At 36.9% G+C, this 18,099-nt stretch overlaps 2 protein-coding genes across 6 annotated transcripts in view; both read left to right on the top strand.

Annotated features, from left to right (window-relative positions):
- Nucleotides 1-812, top strand: part of pigu (phosphatidylinositol glycan anchor biosynthesis, class U) — a 19,841-nt gene extending 19,029 nt beyond the window's left edge. For both annotated transcript variants that reach the window (XM_087255714.1, XM_087255715.1), the window contains exon 12: nt 1-812. This exon is cut by the window's left edge and continues 2,127 nt beyond it. The gene's annotated coding sequence lies outside the window, so the exon portion shown is untranslated.
- The window catches only part of osgn1 (oxidative stress induced growth inhibitor 1), a 20,226-nt gene extending 2,127 nt beyond the window's left edge, over nt 1-18,099 (top strand). The window contains exons 1-6 of one of the 4 annotated variants that reach the window (XM_087255215.1): nt 7,669-7,822; nt 9,401-9,468; nt 11,157-11,293; nt 12,595-12,786; nt 13,562-13,946; nt 14,336-18,099. In XM_087255215.1, coding sequence (XP_087111341.1) covers nt 15,921-16,919 — 999 coding nt within the window. In that variant the 5' untranslated portion in view covers nt 7,669-7,822; nt 9,401-9,468; nt 11,157-11,293; ... (1 more) ...; nt 13,562-13,946; nt 14,336-15,920 and the 3' untranslated portion in view covers nt 16,920-18,099. 4 annotated transcript variants of the gene reach the window in all.

The raw sequence follows: 18,099 nt of genomic DNA, 5'->3' as shown, positions 1-18,099 counted from the left end.
AAATGATCTATAGGTCACTGTTGTTACCACATTGACAAACTAATTCAATTAATTATTTTAAGCCTCGTGTTGTTTTATTTACACTTAAAACAAAAATATATAGTAAAGACATCAAATATTTATGTTGTGTTATTTGGAGTACTGTTAATACTGAAGAAATGCTGATTCATCTTCTTATACTACAATGGCCAATTTACACTCCACCAAAAGAGGACGAACGAACACTCGAATCTGTGTCTGAACCAAGTTTGAGGGCATTGGTTAGTACTTGTTTTTGCCGATTGAACATGTTCACTCAGTGTTTGTCGGATCGAGGAATGCCTGAGAATTAATGTACTGTAATCTGCTAATTGTCCATGGTGTGAATTAGCCTTAATACAGCATTTTGGCTGAAGCTACTGACCATTCTGAGCAGAAATAAAGTAAATGTGTTGGTCAACCATCTATATATTTTCTTTGTGTTGGTACTATGTTTGTTTTAGTCCTCATACAGGTTATTTATTTTGTAAATGAACTGGGGGAAATGTGGTCGGCACGATTAAGGGCTTTTTCCTGCTCGCATCCGAGATGGAACTGCAGGGAATCTTTTATTTTATTTGTTTAAAGTTGATAATAAAATTCAATGTGTTTTTTCAGGATTTTTTCTTTGAGAGATGTGCACACTGAAGTATTACACGTTATGTGACCTCCATTTTACATGAATAGTTCTGCTTTCAGACTAAAGAGAGAGAGAGTTTGGGATTCGATTACACCAAATTTAAATGATTTGTAAAATGTATGGTGATTAAAATGCCAATAAAGATTGTTTCCCAGTTGGGTTGTTTTGTTAAAGCTCATGTTGGTTCAAGAGGTTTTATCAAAACATAAAGGATAAAAGCTTAGTCATTGTGGGATAGGGCTGCAGTCCTATGATCACTTGTCATTGTAGCTTATATTGGGTTGTCAATGAGAAAGAAGAAGTGTAATATCTCATGTCAGCAGCTTCTGTTTTGACTTGATGAATAATGAATGGGCTTCTTAGTAAAGTTTAATGTTAACCAGATCCTATAGAGATAGGAACAACATTTTTGTATTACCCTTTTTGCCAAAGGGTAATCTCTGAATTTAATGTGTCAATGAGAGATTAGGACTAGCTGACAAATGACTGTGAAACCAGGTTAAACGCGGTAAAAAATGTTGCTGATTGAGCAATAATGCCCCACCTGCTTCTGTCAACTATTTAAGCTGTCTTGAGTGAAATGCAGAGGTTTGACCTGGCATTCCCTCTGACTGTTGCCTGAAAGCCACAAAAAATATTTATGTTTTTGCAAAAATTCATGTTTTTCTTTTAATAAAATGTAATATTCTTCATTTTTCTCATGTTTTCTTTAACCTCTAATATTCAAAATCTGTATGGACTTGCTTGTTTGCAATTGCAGCAATTTGCAGTAATTTTCATTAGTCATTAAGTCTGTACAGGGAGATGTCGATTACACAAGTCAGAATGACTCTGCATAAAACATAAGTTTTTCTTCCCGTGCTTTGGTGTCCTTTCACCTCTTGCAGTGGATTTGATTGTAAATTCATTTGGGGTTGTTCATTTCATATCTTTTTTAATTGTCACATTATCGGTTAATAAGAAACCTTCTCTCTGATTTTTCAAAAACAGACATTACCTGGATACATGAATCAAGATAATATTTTGCAATGAGATCGTATATTTTACTAAGTCACACCATAGCTAACATAAAATGCATGAGCAATACTTCTAAATCATTTATAAATATTGTGTGGGCTGCACTTTGGCTCAGTGGTTAGCACTGTCACCTCACAGCAAAAACGTCACTGGGTCAAGTCCCAGCTAAACCAGTTGTCATTTGTGTGTGGAGTTTGCATGTTCTCCCCGTGTACACGCAGGTTTCATTGAGGTGATCCTGCTCTAGTTTGCCCCACGGTCCAAAAACATGTGCTATAGGTGAATTGAATAGGCTAAGTTGGCCATATGTTAATGCAAGTGTGTATGACTGTTTCCCAGTAGTGGATTGCGGCTGGAAGGGCAAAGGAACTAAGCTTGAATGAAAATGAAAAATTAATGAATGATGAATCTTGGGTATTTCTGCAAGGAATATACTTTTTTTGATGTAAAGTTAATTTACTATGAATTGTAACTACAATAATAAATTTTAAAGGTGTAAAAATGTAGTTATAGTTGTATATTTACAACAATATACACTTAAAAAATATTCATTGGATTTGCTAGTTTTTTTTTAAGGTAAGTGGTTGCAAACTATTTATATGGGCCGAATTTAAACAAACATTACATTTAGTAATGTTCAACTTAATTGTTTAAATTCAGCCCAAATAAATTGCAACCACTTACATTAAAAAAAATTGTAAATGCAATCAATCTTATTTTTGTTTGTGTATACATTACTTAATGTAACTGCATTACTGTCACGTTTAGCTAGTTGCTTAGCTTGCATGTTGGATTTTTATTAGTACTTATAAAGTACATATTAACATATACATGAATTACCATTTTTGTAAACATTCAGGAATGCGCGCGCAGCGAGGTTGCAGAAAAAAAATGGGAACGCTAGCATTTACAGCGAGGGAATGACATCTGATGCGGTTTGTTGTTGTCTTAGAGATAAGTTATATTGATTACATATTATATATATTATTTACATAATGCTTTCAGCGTATTATAACAGCTTGTCATCCAGTGATAAGCACAGTTATTCAGCAAAATTAATGTTAAAGTGAGCGAGTTCATAAGACGGGTCCATTTGTGATTGCACCCTCCCAATGGATATTGGATAAGACTAAAGGGCCAAGCATCCAGCCCGAAATATACAATCTCACTGAAACTCCAAGTGTTTTTACTAGAGAGAAGTTAAAGGCCTACAAGTCTTTAGAAGCCAACAATGTTGTTGTGTGTGGTCATGTGCAAGAAATAATGTTCCATGATTACCAGATACAAAAGTATGTAGTGATGAAAACCAAGGTTCTGCCTAGCCAAAGATAACGAAAGAAGACGGAAATGTTCAAGGCCTGAGTAATCATCAACAAGCAGGACACATGCATTCTGACAGCAAACTGCACCTGCAAGGCAGGATATGTGAACACTCATTCTAAGCATTCAGTGTCCGCAGTTTAATTCACCATATTTAACAGTTTTTGCTGAAATCATTGCTGCAATCAAAAATGAGTAATGTGTATGATTCAGCATAGCGCCGTCAACTTACCTGATATTAAATGAGAACTGCAGAGTCCAGCATTTATGATTAGGTCCTCAGTTCATTCAGCTCCCTTTTAGCCAAAGACGTCTGCGGTTGGCATTAAAAGCAGTGTGGTGTACGGTAAAAGTTTGAATTCGGCATTCTACCACACAACAAGACATGTTTGCTATTGCAACCAGTCTCTTTTTGCAACCGGGAACCCGTGTGACGTTGTGTGCGACGTAGGTTGGTAATTCCTCTATATCAGCTACATTCTTCTGTTTACCTCACTTAGATCTATCCAAAAGATGCCCAAACAAGGGCCCACAAGCCAAAGCTGGCCCATTGTAACCTTTTTATTTGACCCCCCATCGCTTTGGACGAGAGGGGGAATAATGGGGAGGGTTAAGAGGAATGCCTTTTCCAGACATCTTCCTTTCTAATGTAACATTACTTTTTATTTGTTTTATTGTTCAGATACAAAAACGCAAACTGAAATTAAATGTTAAATGAATCTTTTTTTTTAAATAAACATTCTCTCATTGACAGATAAAAGACGATGCAGAAGACGTGTATTGGGCATTGTATTACAAATGGAATTCATTCATTCATTCATTTTCTTGTTGGCTTAGTCCCTTTATTAATCCATGGTCGCCACAGCGGAATGAACCGCCAACTTATCCAGCACATTTTTACGCAGTGGATTTCCTTCCAGCCGCAACCCATCTCTGGGAAACATTTACACACACACACACTCATACACTACGGACAATTTAGCCAAACCAATTCACCTGTACTGCATGTCTTTGGACTGTGGGGGAAACCGGAGCACCCGGAGAAAACCCACTCGAACGCAGGGAGAACATGCAAACTCCACACAGAAACGCCAACTGACCCAGCCGAGGCTCGAACCTGCGACCTTGCTGTGAGGCGACAGCACAAACTACTGCGCCACTGCGTCGCCTCCACAAATGAAATTGTTTATGTTTTTACTGTAATAAGCTTCTTATAATATGGAAAATGGCATAGCAGCACAGGAAGAAGGTCGCTGGTTCAAGTCCCGACTGAGCCAGTTAACATTTCTGTGTTCGTGTGGGTTTCCTTCTGGTGCTCCAGTTTCTCCCACAGTCCAAAGACGTGCTATTAGTGAATTGGGTAAACTAAACTGGCTGTAGTGAATGTGAGAGTGTATGGGTGTTTCCCAGTACTGGGTTGCAGCTGGAAGGGCATCCAATGTGTAAAACATATGTTGGATAAGTTGGCGGTTTATTCCGCTGTGGAGACCTGTGATGAATAAAGGGACTAAGCTGAAGGAAAATGAATGAATGCATGAATGAATGAATGAATAAATGTATGAATGAATGAATAAAATGCTAAAAAAAGATTCAATATTTTTTAAATATTCTGAAATTGATCTAAGAAATTACCAATGGCAACTTTATTTTTAATACAGTTTGGTATTTACCTTCAGCCCACCGCCCTCAATCAGGTTTGCTTCTTGGTCCTTCATAAGAAAAGTTTGGGTTTGATCTATTCCATACTGAAACCTATCCTTTTCATCTACTTTACTAAGCACTAATATCCTTATGCAAGCCCTATATTTCAACAAACCAAAGTTTGCCTAACACCACAATTGCTTGTTTCCGTCCAGACTGCTGAAATAATGTTGCATAAGCATTTACATAATACCTGAGCTGCACCATGACAACTACACGAGACCTGTTGTATCACATTAGAGAGTTGCCATTCTTTTCGCACTTGAGCTGATGAAGCGATGCATTGTGATAACACAGACTTGGTTCTCTTTGTGAGTCCATGGTGACTCTTGGACAGACTAAAGAGAAATGCTTTCGGAAGCCTTTTGAAAAGGGCCCCTCATCCTGACTAACTGGAAGCTTGTTGAGTCATATACTGACAAGCCAGCAAAAAGTAAGAGACTACTGAGGTACAGCATGAAAATGCTCAAATTAAATATTTGGTCTACAACTAAATGCTTATTTTAAAAGCTAATAACTGACTCCTGACATTTTATCCTATCCATCATAATATGCTACCAACACTTTATTTGAATGATTCTGAGGTTGGGGTTAGGGATTAATTACACTGAAAAAAATGTTGTCTGCAAAATTGTTGCAAACAATTTCTGGGTAATTCTTCCACTACAGCCACTTTTATGTCCTTGTGATCATATATCCAAATATATATATATAATTTTATTCAAGTTCCTCTTTCTTTGTCAAACTAACAATAAAACCTACTTTTTAAAAAAAATACTACCTTTCTATTATATTTTTTTCCATATAATTCAACCTCCTTTTAGGTTTCAAAATCCAAAAGTTCTAGTTTTAAAAGTTTCAAGTTTTAAAATTCAATAATGAAAATAACATTTTAAAATATTATTTATCTGGTATCTATTAATGTATCTAACTGAAATAATTTACATTTTTATCGTTATTAATGTGAGAGTATTATCAACATTAGTTTTTAAACAATATATCAGTGTCATAAGTATCAGTGATAAGTATCAGTGTCATTTTTACCACAACTCCGTAATGTTGCTTTAAAAAGTTTGTGTGAAAGATTATTTAGGTGGTTTCTATGAAAATGAATAGTGACATCTGGGAACATGTTTAAGATGGAGGGAATTTACATTTTCAACAACAACACTTGAAGAAAAATCAAGGTAAATATTGCTTGATAAGGAAATACATTTATTCTATGTCATTTCCAAACATGCTGTACCTTCAAAGATGTTTTTAAAAACCAAACAAAACTTAGATATATAAGAGTGTTTGGATACATGAAAGGCTAGCATCAATTTAAAGCTAATCAGTGAAGCTATTTTTCATTATATTATTATTCATTAATAACTATAAAATATTTACTCCACATTAAAATTTAGACTGTAGCAAAATTTGATGGGTAGCATATTGCGCCATCAAAATGTGCTACCTACTATTTGAATGGGAGGTAGGACAATTCAATAATTAATTAATAAATATTTTAAAGTTAGGTAGTTGTAAACTACTTATTTGGGCTGAATTTTAATGTGGAGTAGAGATATGAAGCTGTATTATCGCCCAATACCTAACCCCAACCTCAGAACCATTAAAATACAGTGTTGGTAGCATAATCTGATGGGTAAGATAAAATGTCAGGACACCTGGTGTGGTAGTTTAGGGTTTTGTTTGTGTGTGTGCATGCATGCATATTTGCATGCAATGTATGTGTGCAAATGAATTTAGAGCTAATCAGGCTTGATACATCTTGACCACAGGGTCACAATGTTAAGTAACAGCATGTTCTTAAAGTTCAGCAGTTTTGGTGGATATCCAAGAAACAAAAGAACCACGACTACCATAACTCAAATCCCTTATCGCTGCCTCAAATGGTATTGAAAGTATGTTTTTAGACAAGGTTAAATGACCTTTTTTGATTTACTGAAACTTTGGGTGTTACCCTTAGACATATGCACACAAATTTATGGCTCCAGTCCACAGCCAACATGTTTCCCATTTTTGAGTTTGTTATCTCATCAGTTTCTTTGTCAGACTTTGAAGCTGGTCTAAGCAGTCTACTTTTAAAAAAATGTTAATGGGAACCCAAATACACCCATGAGAAAATACCTCGAGTGAGGATTTCAGTGATTAGTTCCAACAATGGAAACTTTCTTTTACTTCTGAGGAGGGTGGGGGGGGGGGGTCAAAAAAAGCATCACAAAGGTTAACTATATTGCATCACTTGACCCAGTAAGCATGTCGCAAAGTCACGTACCTTCATAGTTTTAAAATATGTACCTAAAATATGAGGGTTAATTTAAATGTTAAATGTCTTACATATATAGTTTGACAATAAGCAAACTGAGGATGTACAAAGTTAAGTCTGAAGGAAATATTAATTAGAAATATGAGTCATGCAAAGTCAACAAACGGTGAATCTTATCCAACTAACTAAATCACCAAGTCATTATACTCCAACGACAATAATTATGGAGATTGATATAACGTTAAAGGAAATACACAAACCTTTAGCAGTTGTCATTGCTTTCAATCATGAGGTAAAATTCTGGAATAAACAATGAAAGATTCAATTCAGTGAGTAAAAAATAATTAGTAAATAATTAACACTTTTATTACAGAAGACAGTCGAACATAATTGTTAAGGTTGCCAAAAAAGGCAACACTTTTCGTTAAGGGCGATGCAACGTTGAACGGTTACGATAACAGCGACACCGCTGAAGTCGCTGCGTTCTCTGATTGGCTGATATGCAGTGAGAGCAGGATTTAAGCCAATCAGCGATCAGATCATTGTCAGTGAGTGGAAAACTACAAGGCATTAAGTCGCCGGTGCGTCACTCTAAGCCGGACCAATCATATTGTAAACGTCACATCTTTTCTCGATGATTGGCTCGTATGGGACACACTATGAAGGAAAAATTATAAAACCCATTAGCGCACGAGTACTGTCTGTGTGCTGAAGAGTGCCGTATCTCTCCTAGCAGCCACGCTTGAAGCACAGCGAGAGGAAACTGCGTATTTCACCTCTCGGTTTATATTATCTTCATCTCTTGTAAATTTAGGGCTTTGCTGTCTCTCGACTTATTCGGAGCATTTACATTACAGGTAGGTGGTTACATCAAGCCGTTATGGCTTTGCTTGCATCACGCCGGTTTGAGTTAACGTTAATACATTACAAAACTTGACATCATTGCAGGGGGGATATGATTAATGTACTCGACCTCTTCTTTTGGGTCATTTTAACTCATCTTTGTTCTTTTTCCTTAAATTTGGTGTTGCGTCGTAATATGTCCGTCGGATATGGAAATTGTCTCGTAGGCATGTCTGGACAGTGGACACTTACGTGAACGCGCACGCATGTAATGCGCGCATCTGGGTTAACGTACACCCATTAAGTTAGTTACCGGCTTTCGTGTGTAACTTGGCTTTAATCTTCAGTAAATACAATCCCGTTAACCTACAGTCTGGTATGTCCGATTTGGCTGTTCGCGCATCATGGGGGCGGAGAGACTCAGCAGACAATGCGTCTGAGAAACGCGTGTCGCCTTTTCTGGAAACCTCTGTCTAACGTCAGCTCATTTTGCACAAATCCGAGAGAAAATATAGCCTTAAATAGTGTTTCTTTTATGTTCAGCAAGTTGAAACTGAGGTCACATTACGCTTTGGTTTGCAAGTAACGTTACGTGGTATGGCTGTCATTCTGTCATCTTGTTTCTTAAGCATTTGAAAGTATATGATCGCAGATGAGTAAATTTATGACTATGATTTAATTTGGGATGAGCTGCTGCGTCTTTAATTTAGGGGGCGTGTGAACGCGCATGATTTAACACCTTGAATGGACTTCAGATGTGACGTGCACGCGGCTCGCTGTCACTGTGATACTTGTCTGTCACTTGCTAGCTTTTTGCAGATAAACGAGAAAAAACTTAACTGTTGCAACTGACAAATTCAATAAGAGATCAAATTGGCTTATATTTTAAACTTTATAAAGCACAACATAGTAACTTGGGAGCCATAAAATTACGAAACACTGCACGTTTATACGTTATACGCGTTTAATGTGAATGCATTGTGTGCATTAACCTTTTATGACTTGCACATAAACATTTTTATCAGCCGCAACCTCATAAACTGACCTGAATTCAGAAAGCGTCCTGCACGTAGACACAGACCCACACGCCCCCCTGGACTTCGTTCAAGTTCACAGAAACGTTTCTAAAATGCGTCTACGTTCATTACAAATGTATATTAAAGTGAAAACGACGAACAATTTCCATATCAAGTGTGTTTGACTGACTTTTGATATTAAATAAAGCTCTGCTTTTTCGTTTAGCCTAGTTTAGTTTCTATTCAGAGTGATTCAGCTGTTTCGACCGTGGCGCGAACTCCTTTAATGGCGCTGTCACTTTAAGAGATTCTGTCCAGTCATGGTTACCGTAACGCTGAACTTCTCCTGTTATGTAATTGCACTTGAGTTGATTCATAAGGAGTATTGGCTGAAGCTTATAGTCCGTCTTACTGTAATTCAGATTATATAGAGTGATGTAATATAAAAGGGGACCGTGTTAGCTGGTCATTATTATCATGGAAGTGAGGGAGTGGTGGTGTGTATCTTGGGAGGGGGTTTTATGGTTTAGTTGATAACGTTTTCAACTCGACATTTGTTCTTTTTTTATATAACAGGTTAGCCACTATGGAGCTGTACAATAAAGACACATTTTCTGACGATATCCTGCCTGTTGTCATTGTTGGTAAGAGTTGCCATTTCAATTTGTTTCTTTTATGCTTTGTGAAGTTTGTGTGTACTTTGTCTGACACATGACACTACCTCTTCCATCAACACTTACAGCCGATAATGTGCTTCCTACATGCATAATGCATGCAAAATAACTCCTCTTGGGCTGTTGTTTCTCTCTGTACTGTTTAAATGTTGTACTGCAACCAAGGACTAAAATTAACTAATAATTACCAGGATAATTGTGTTAGGCATTAGCTGATAAGATTCTGATAGCATGATAGCATTGGATAAAAATATAACTCTTTCACAGTATCGCAAATTTATTTTTTATTTTTTTTGACTACTGCTCTAAATTATCATCATTTTTTAAATGTATGGGTAAAAAAACTTTTTTTTCCCTGTTGAACATGATATATTTTATTTTAAGCAACATTTAACAGGGGTCTGCAGCCTCTTAGTCTTAATGTTTTAAATTTTAGGCCTTAAAGTCCTAATTTCTCTTTGTCCAAGTAATGCTAACCAATCGGGCTGAGACCCAATCACCAAAAATCTCAATAATGATCTTGAAACTTGTGTATGTGTTGAAGTCACAACAGCTGTTAGACATTTTTACAGCAAATTCTCCAAATTAAATTCCCTAATCAGGGAAAGAAAACTGAAGCAACAAATCCCTTTACATGATCTTCTATTAATACAGAAACAATTTCTAGAAGTAACTGGGCCATCAGAAAAGTCCTTCGTGTTTAGCTTGTAAAAACCTTAACCTTCGTTCATAATGGTCTTAAAGTCTTTAATTTGATTTAAAGAAACCTGTTGGAACCCTGATTTAAAAATGTTGGAACATAAACGTGTCCGACTAAATGATTAAAATAAGTCACGTGCTTCTGCTGTCTTCATTACTTTCAAAAACATTCCTTTACAACTTGTAAAGGCATCTTTGCATATCATTTATTATTTTTTATATATATATATATATATATATATATATATATATATATATATATATATATATATATATATATATATATAAAGTAAGCCACTGCCCACCAAGCAATTTTGTGTTTAGACCTCTAATAGACATCTAATTGTAGGTGGCTAAATTTGGGCAGTCAGTGAATCTAATAGACCTCTAAGAATACACCAAAACTAGACTAGTCATCAAATACAGATAGACAGACTTGACATTCGTAGTTCGTTTGTTTTGTATTTGATGACTAGTTTTGGGCTTTCTTCGATGTCTATTAGATATTCACTGACAGCTAAAATTTATCCTTGTTTTAACAAAGCCGTCCATGTTTAGACCTATAAGACTTTTTCTTTTTTTTAAAACAAAAATGCTTGCTGGGTGCACTGTTAAGGTCTATAGTAGGCTTGGATGTTGGTTCCAAAACTAAATAATATAGTTGTAAAAGTGCATATAAAAACCTTACATGTATTGTAGGAATGGTATAACAGAAAATGATTGCAGTTGTACCCTTGACTTTTCCAAACTGTGGAAAACCTTGAAACCGGTTATCATCCCTTGCCTAAATTGCACACAGTTGCTGCAAAATTAACCCACAATTAAACCAACATGTTAAAAAGCAAAACCTACAAGAAATAAAAACTCAATAGTACCAAAAACAAAAGAATATCTGTGACTGCTTGGAAGATGTTATCGATTGCTTCTAGTATTCATATGCATGACTGTGTTTTGAACAGGTAATGGACCATCCGGGATTTGTCTTTCTTATTTGTTGTCGGGATACACCCCTTACCTTTCCCCCGATGGTTTCCATCCCAACCAGATTTTGCATAACAAACTGACAAAGAACCCTCATCTGTCTTTGTTTGACCAGGTAAGGCATACACATAATCCCCCTGCACACATTCACCACACCTCTTTACATAACAAATTGTGACTAATGTATCACCTTTTACCAAAAGCCTTTATCGACAGTTCCAAGGATTTCTCTATATCGTCAATAGCCAGATTTCCATCAACCTATTAATATGTGCGTTTTGAAATATTGCAAAGAAGAAAAAGATTAATGAAAATGCCAAGATGTGCATAAAAGCAAATGGACTATCTTTAACATTTTTGGGTTTTCTCAGCAGCGGAAGTCGTCATAGTTGTGCGCAATCAATAGGAGTGGACAATAAATAGTTTTTATTCCTATTTTCTCAAATAATAAAAGGAAAAACTTACAATATGGTTAAGATTTTTCCGAAAACAGAAACAAATTGTGTGAGACTAATGGCAGGCAGAAGAGAGAACAGGTTAGGGTTCTCACGATACTGGAATTCGATACCAATCGATACTGAAATTTTAAAAACGTCCATTTCCCGCTAACATTTGAACACTGTCGAGTGCGTTCTGAAACAGCGATGATATGCCATTGTGTTCATGTGCTCAACAGAAATTACAGTTTGGCCGTAAATGTCATCAGTTCACCAAACTCACCGATAATCACATTTAATGACTCCGATTGCGGCTCGCCAATCTGGCCGATCTCATAAACCGATTACAGGTGTTTGTTTAGGAGTTTGCATGCAGAGGAAGACGCACATACACTCCCTTATATTATACATAGCCTAAAGCAGCCACAACATGTGAAGAGGTAAATGATGATGTGTGGAGGCGTTATCGATCCATTCGCTCTCATCACAACCGCTAAAATATATACAAATGCAGTGTGACCTGTTTATACAGTCTATTGCACGGGTGGCCAACCCTTTTCCTGGAGAGCCACCTTCCTTTAGATTTCAGTTGCAACCCATATCAAACACACCTGCCTGTAATTATCACGTGGTGTTCAGGTCCTAATTAATTGGTTCAGGTGTGTTTGATATGGGTAGCAACTCAAATCTGCAGGAAGGTGGCTCTCCAGGAAAAGGGTTGGCCACCCCTTATCTATTGGACCCACAGTGGCTTCTTCTACTGCAGCAAATTCCACTTTTCTTTTTAACACTTGGCACCAGTTTATCAGGAATTGAAAATTTTGTTTCCTTTGAGTCACTGGAGTCAAACATTCCAGTTTTGTGCGTCAAGTCTAATTTGCATATACGAATGGTAACTGCACAATAGTAGCAGAATCTAAGAGGTGCACAGAAATGTTCAAACACAGGAAAACAGTTTTGTCGTCTTGTGTGCATTTAGGATCTGGAGTACTTGTGTGAGGGTGTAGAGGGCCGCTCATCCAACCCTGTGGCTGTGCTCTTCGATGCCCTCCTCCTTCCAGATGGTGACTTTGGGGTGGATTGTGCTTCCCCACTGATATGGAGACATGAGCCGGAAAGGGCCACACCGCACCTCGTACTTGGAAAAGGACCACCTGGAGGGGCCTGGCATGTAAGTGACCACTCCTAAAATACTTCTATCTCCTGATTTTAAATCCCTATAGTAGTCATGTTGTTCTCATTCTTGTGCAAATATGTTCTTGTTCATATACAAAAATGCATCAAAAGTAAAAAGGATAACTGTACTATGCCTGGTTTAGGGCCTTTAACCGTTTATTGGGTTGAAATACTAATTTTAAAAATCCTTTAATGTTACTGGGAGTTATTTGAAGACTTTTCTTCTATGACTCTATTGTAATTAATGTTAATTAATTGACCATATATGGTTCTTAGACCACTAAAGTGTTTTAATCTTAATTAATATTAATAATTTTAATGTAATAATGTATTTTTATTTGCATAATAATTAGTAAAATAATATTACTTTAATGAGTTTAGCATATTTTTTTCAAAATTGTATTGTTTTACTAATGAAGAATCATGAGTAAGCTTTCTTTTTATTTATTGGTATCGTATAATTAGACTATCACTTTATTACATAATGAGAAACCCCATTCAGAGTGACGGAACTACCTAAAATCAGAAGTACAATGGTCAGATATATTACAAAATCTGTCTTGAATGTTCAACAGTGTCATAAGGGTCTAATGTAAAAGCAGTAGCCCCGAGGGAACAAGCACTCGTGATTTAATATTTGCGTGTCTTCGAACAACTGCAACAACGTCTTCTATTGAGGTTTTTTGTAGCAGTTTAATCAGATGTTTCTCTTGTGCTTCCCGCTTGATTCAGAATGTAAATGTGTTGCTTTTTATGCTTGATGCCTGCAGGCGATGGAAGGCTCAATGTTGACTCTCAGTCTGGCTAACTGGATGGAGCTTCCTGGTTTGAAGCTGAAAGACTGGATGAGAGATAAACGAAGGTATGAAAAATGAAACTGAAATTTAAATTATTTGGGTAACAATAGGCTCACATTTCTCTGATTCATGTCCATTGAGGTAGTTCTCAGATAAACATTTAAACATTTGCATATAGCAGCTTCAGTAGTTTATTTTTTACTAATAGTATAAATAGCCAATAATTGTTTATTTCTCTTGTGGCTTTTAACCCTGACTTATTTGTTCAAGCAACTTAAACCTATTATTAATGCAGGTGGTGTATTTTTTAGGCTAAATGAGGCATATTATGTTTAACCCATTTATTGAAGTTACAAATGTCCAAAATGATCAAAGATATCATCCAATCAGGTTTCCCACAGGTCTTTACTAGATTTATTCCAATCACTGGCAAGTGAGGGTCAGGGAATTTTTTGTATATTTTTTTTGTCCAGGTCATGTAATGCCATGAATTTTGTTATTTATCTTAATGTACTTTTTATTATTTCATATATTTTTTATAATAAATGTTTATTATTATTATTATTATTATTATTCAAATTCAAGAGTTCACACTTAGCTATTGCTTGATGATATAATAATTGCATTTACTGACAGAGCTTCCGCCTGGTCTCTGAGCATGTGAGGGGGTAAGAGATCAGGTAGTTCTCAAGAGCTCCCCCTGGTAAAGGAGGAAATGGGGGCAGTTGGGTGGATGGGATGGGGGAGGGGATACTTAAAAAAAAAAAGTGACGGGAGTAAGGCTAGGCGGTCTACTTTATAGTTAGTTTGGAATAATCCGATTGGTTTATTAATGATTACAGATGAAAGACCAGCTGCGATCAGTCATACCACGTGCTCCTCTTCAAATGTTTGTTTAACTTCTTATCATTTATTTATTTATTTTATTTTACACACGAGTAGCCTTATTAGTGGACATAAATGGTCACCGAGTGAATAAAGAAAATATTATTAACCATTATTTAGTCACGTATTTAAAGTCTTAGATCAGTGTTAAAGAATTATTTACTGCATCAATTAATGCTGTAATCTAATTGATAAGATTAACAAGCCTCTTGAATTAAGACGGTTCAATCAAATATCTAGTCCAGATTTGTTTTGGGCTTTAGCACCATGTCTTTAACTGATGTGACGTGACCACACACGATTTAAATATTGATTTAGTCTGCTAGGGCTGTGCAATTTTGAAGAAAATATCTAATTGTGAATAATAAAAAAAATAATAATATAACCGCTATTGCGGAGAAAAAAAATTAAATTCTCCCCGTCAAGCTTCAGCTTAATATTCTGTTTCGTAGCTCTTTACTGCTAAAATGCAGTGAGTGTTAGTTAAAAATTAGCTGAAAAGACATCAACTAATGATTTTATTTAAATGTTCATAAATATTCAGAAATTAAACTATTTTTTTCTCTAGAGCAAACAATAGTGAGTTATGGCGTTATCTCCTGGTGCCTTCGTGATGTGTTTTTTTTTTTTTTTTTTTTTTTGTCATATGGTGAACCATACAACTGCAAACAACTCTGAAATTGTACTTTGCTGTTGCTAGCTACTTGATTGTCACCGGCAATACTTCGTTAACTTTTTAGCAAGACACTCCTCATATAGCCACCTGTGGTGCTTTTTTTTTTTATAATGTGCTGGTTGTTATATTTTCTCATGTTGTGGCAACAAATCTGCAACTACTCTTACAAATGACCTGTTTTTGTGACTTTGAAACCAAAATGTTCCCATATTACCAATGTGCTTTTTTTTTTATTTATTTATTTTTTTTTTTTTAATAATTTTTTTAATATTAATTCATCTATTAATGCTTCTGAAGCGGCAGACGCTGAAGCGCTTTCCTGTTTGTTTGTTGGTTGTTGTTTTTTTTTAAATGTGGCTATTCCGCATAGTTTGGTTGCCCAATTCTGATTGGGCAGAACGAAAGTGTGCTCACTCAATTGGCTAGTAAGACGGTCACAAACAGATGGCAGTCAACCATTTACTCTGGGTGGGGGAAATTTATATAACGCATATGTATTTCATATTGCAGCCTCTTGTTTTTTTTTTTTTTTTTTTTTTTTTTTTTTTTTTTTTTACTAATTGCAACGTTTCAAATCGCAATCGTGATTCAATTTCGAATAATTGCACAGCCCTATTGTCTGCTCAGTGCTCCTGTCTTTGAGACTCAGCTTTTTACAGTAAGAACCGTGTCTAATATGCATTTGTTTGTTTGTTTGTGTGTAGGAATTTACGTAATGACCGGGCTACTCCTGCTGAGATTGCCTCATACTACCAGCACTACGTGACAAAAATGGGTCTGGAGAAGAGTTTCGCTTGTGGCACCACTGTAACCTCAGTTTCTCGAGTTTCCCTTAAATCCGGTCGCTCCATATGGAAGATCCAAGGCCTCCAGAGAAGAGCAAATGTTGATGAAGAACATGAAGTCCCTTTCTCTGTGTATGCCGAGAACGTGGTACTTGCAACAGGAACGCATGACATTCCAGCTCGCCTTGGCGTAGATGGTGAAAACCTTCCCTATGTGTGCCACAGCTTCTGGGAGCTGGAGGCTGCCATCTCTTCAGGCCGCTTGGACCGTGCTTCAGAGCCGGTTCTTATTGTCGGCGCTGGGTTAACGGCAGCAGATGCTGTTCTCGCAGCTCACCACTTAAACACACCGGTTTACCATGCCTTCCGGCGGCCGGTAAGCGATCCAGCGCTCATCTTCAACCAGCTACCCAAACTCCTCTACCCAGAGTACCACAAAGTGCATCAAATGATGAGCCAACAGCAACACAAAGTTGGAGAGACTGTGGAAAATCTGTCCAACCAACTGCTCTCGTCGCCTGCAGACGGCACCAGTTCTTACACCTGCTACCCAGGTTACCTCAGTTTCCCAAAGCACCGTGTGGCAGCGTTCAAACCTGATGGCAAGTGTGTGCTGGAGGGTGAAGGAGGGCTGCAGACGGTGCTCCAAGTCTCAATGGCACTCGTTTTGATTGGTGCCCATCCAAACCTGTCTTTCCTTCCAGAACACGGTCGCGATTTGGCGTTGGACTCGGAAGAGCCAATCAGCTGTCGGCGGAATCCGATGGATGTAGATCCGTACACTTATGAGAGCATAAAGGAGGCAGGGTTGTATGCCATGGGTCCATTAGTGGGTGAAAACTTTGTGCGCTTCTTGAAAGGTGGAGCTTTGGCCATTGCTTGTGACATTGCGCGGAAGCAGAGTGCAAAACGACAAAGTGCGACAGAGAACTGCATCACCAGCTTGATGAACATTCAGCTCACCAACTGCACCTTGGAAGCGTGAAAAGATTTTAATTATTCTTTGTGGGACTTCCAAAGTCCGCAAACTGACTTCTAAATGCGATTCTGCACCAATGAATGGTTAAACCAATCAGCAATGGGCTGAGACTGTTCCGACATCCCTCTGAAAGTGCTTGCATGCAGACTTCACATGCACTGACACAGATTTGCACTGTTAATGGCTTACTAGCCCACTTGTATCCATTAATCTGTGACTACGGACACAGGATGCTTTAACACTTCAGGGATTTAACACTACATGGCTGCTCATTCAAAACACTACTCGTGTCCTTACGGCAATCGTGTTATGTGGTGCCAAATTACCATTTGTCTTTCGCTGTGTTTTTAGATGCATCTTTTTTCATGCAAGGTAAAAACACCGCTCATCTTTGCCAAGCAAATGCTGCTGTTGTATCAATGTTGGTACTAACACACTTACTGACTTCTACTTCAATGAATGTAGAAATCCTAGTGGACCTTTTAAACTTTCTGCTTTCCATACAATGCCTTTCAGTTAATCTTACAACGATAGTAAATCTATTAGTTCTACTAGAAAATTGGATTTGAGAGAATTGGGAATCTAAAAACATTGCAACTCATTTTATGATTTGTGTAGAATTAGAAAAGTATGTAGATTAATTTAAAATGAACAAATAATATTTTATGCTACTGTTGCTAATACAAAGCTAAACCTCAGTGAGGCCAGGCTGCACTTCCAAAACTGACCACGAGAGGGCCTTTGCACGCAGTGAATGAACCCGGCAGCATTGCATAAAATATATCCTTCATGGCATTATTTGAATGAATTCATCCTACATAAGCTTATTAACGATGGGGTTATTATCTGGCATGGGCCAAATGTAACACTGCCTATGAGATTGAGGCCTCAAGGAACCTCATAAATTGACAACTTTTAAAAAATGTTGGAAAAATTTTCAATCATATCAGAAGCATGTCTGGCTTCTTTATAAAAGTGATTCGAGATTAAGCTTTGACTAATTACACTATTATTTGCCTACAAGTTATGCTCACTGGCAGCTCTGATTAAACATCGTAGTGAAAGGGTTTGTACCTTTTTGTTTTGTTTTTTTCGTTTTTGGAAAGCAAAAATGTAATGTACAGTTTGTCTACACCATTTTAATCAAACTCTATTTAAAGAAGAAAATAATAAAAACATGAAAGTA

Source organism: Danio rerio, chromosome 6 (assembly GCF_052040795.2).
Source record: "Danio rerio strain M-AB ecotype USA chromosome 6, GRCz13ab, whole genome shotgun sequence".
Taxonomy (NCBI): Eukaryota; Metazoa; Chordata; class Actinopteri; order Cypriniformes; family Danionidae; genus Danio; species Danio rerio.
This window is presented reverse-complemented; position numbering and strand designations above follow the sequence as displayed.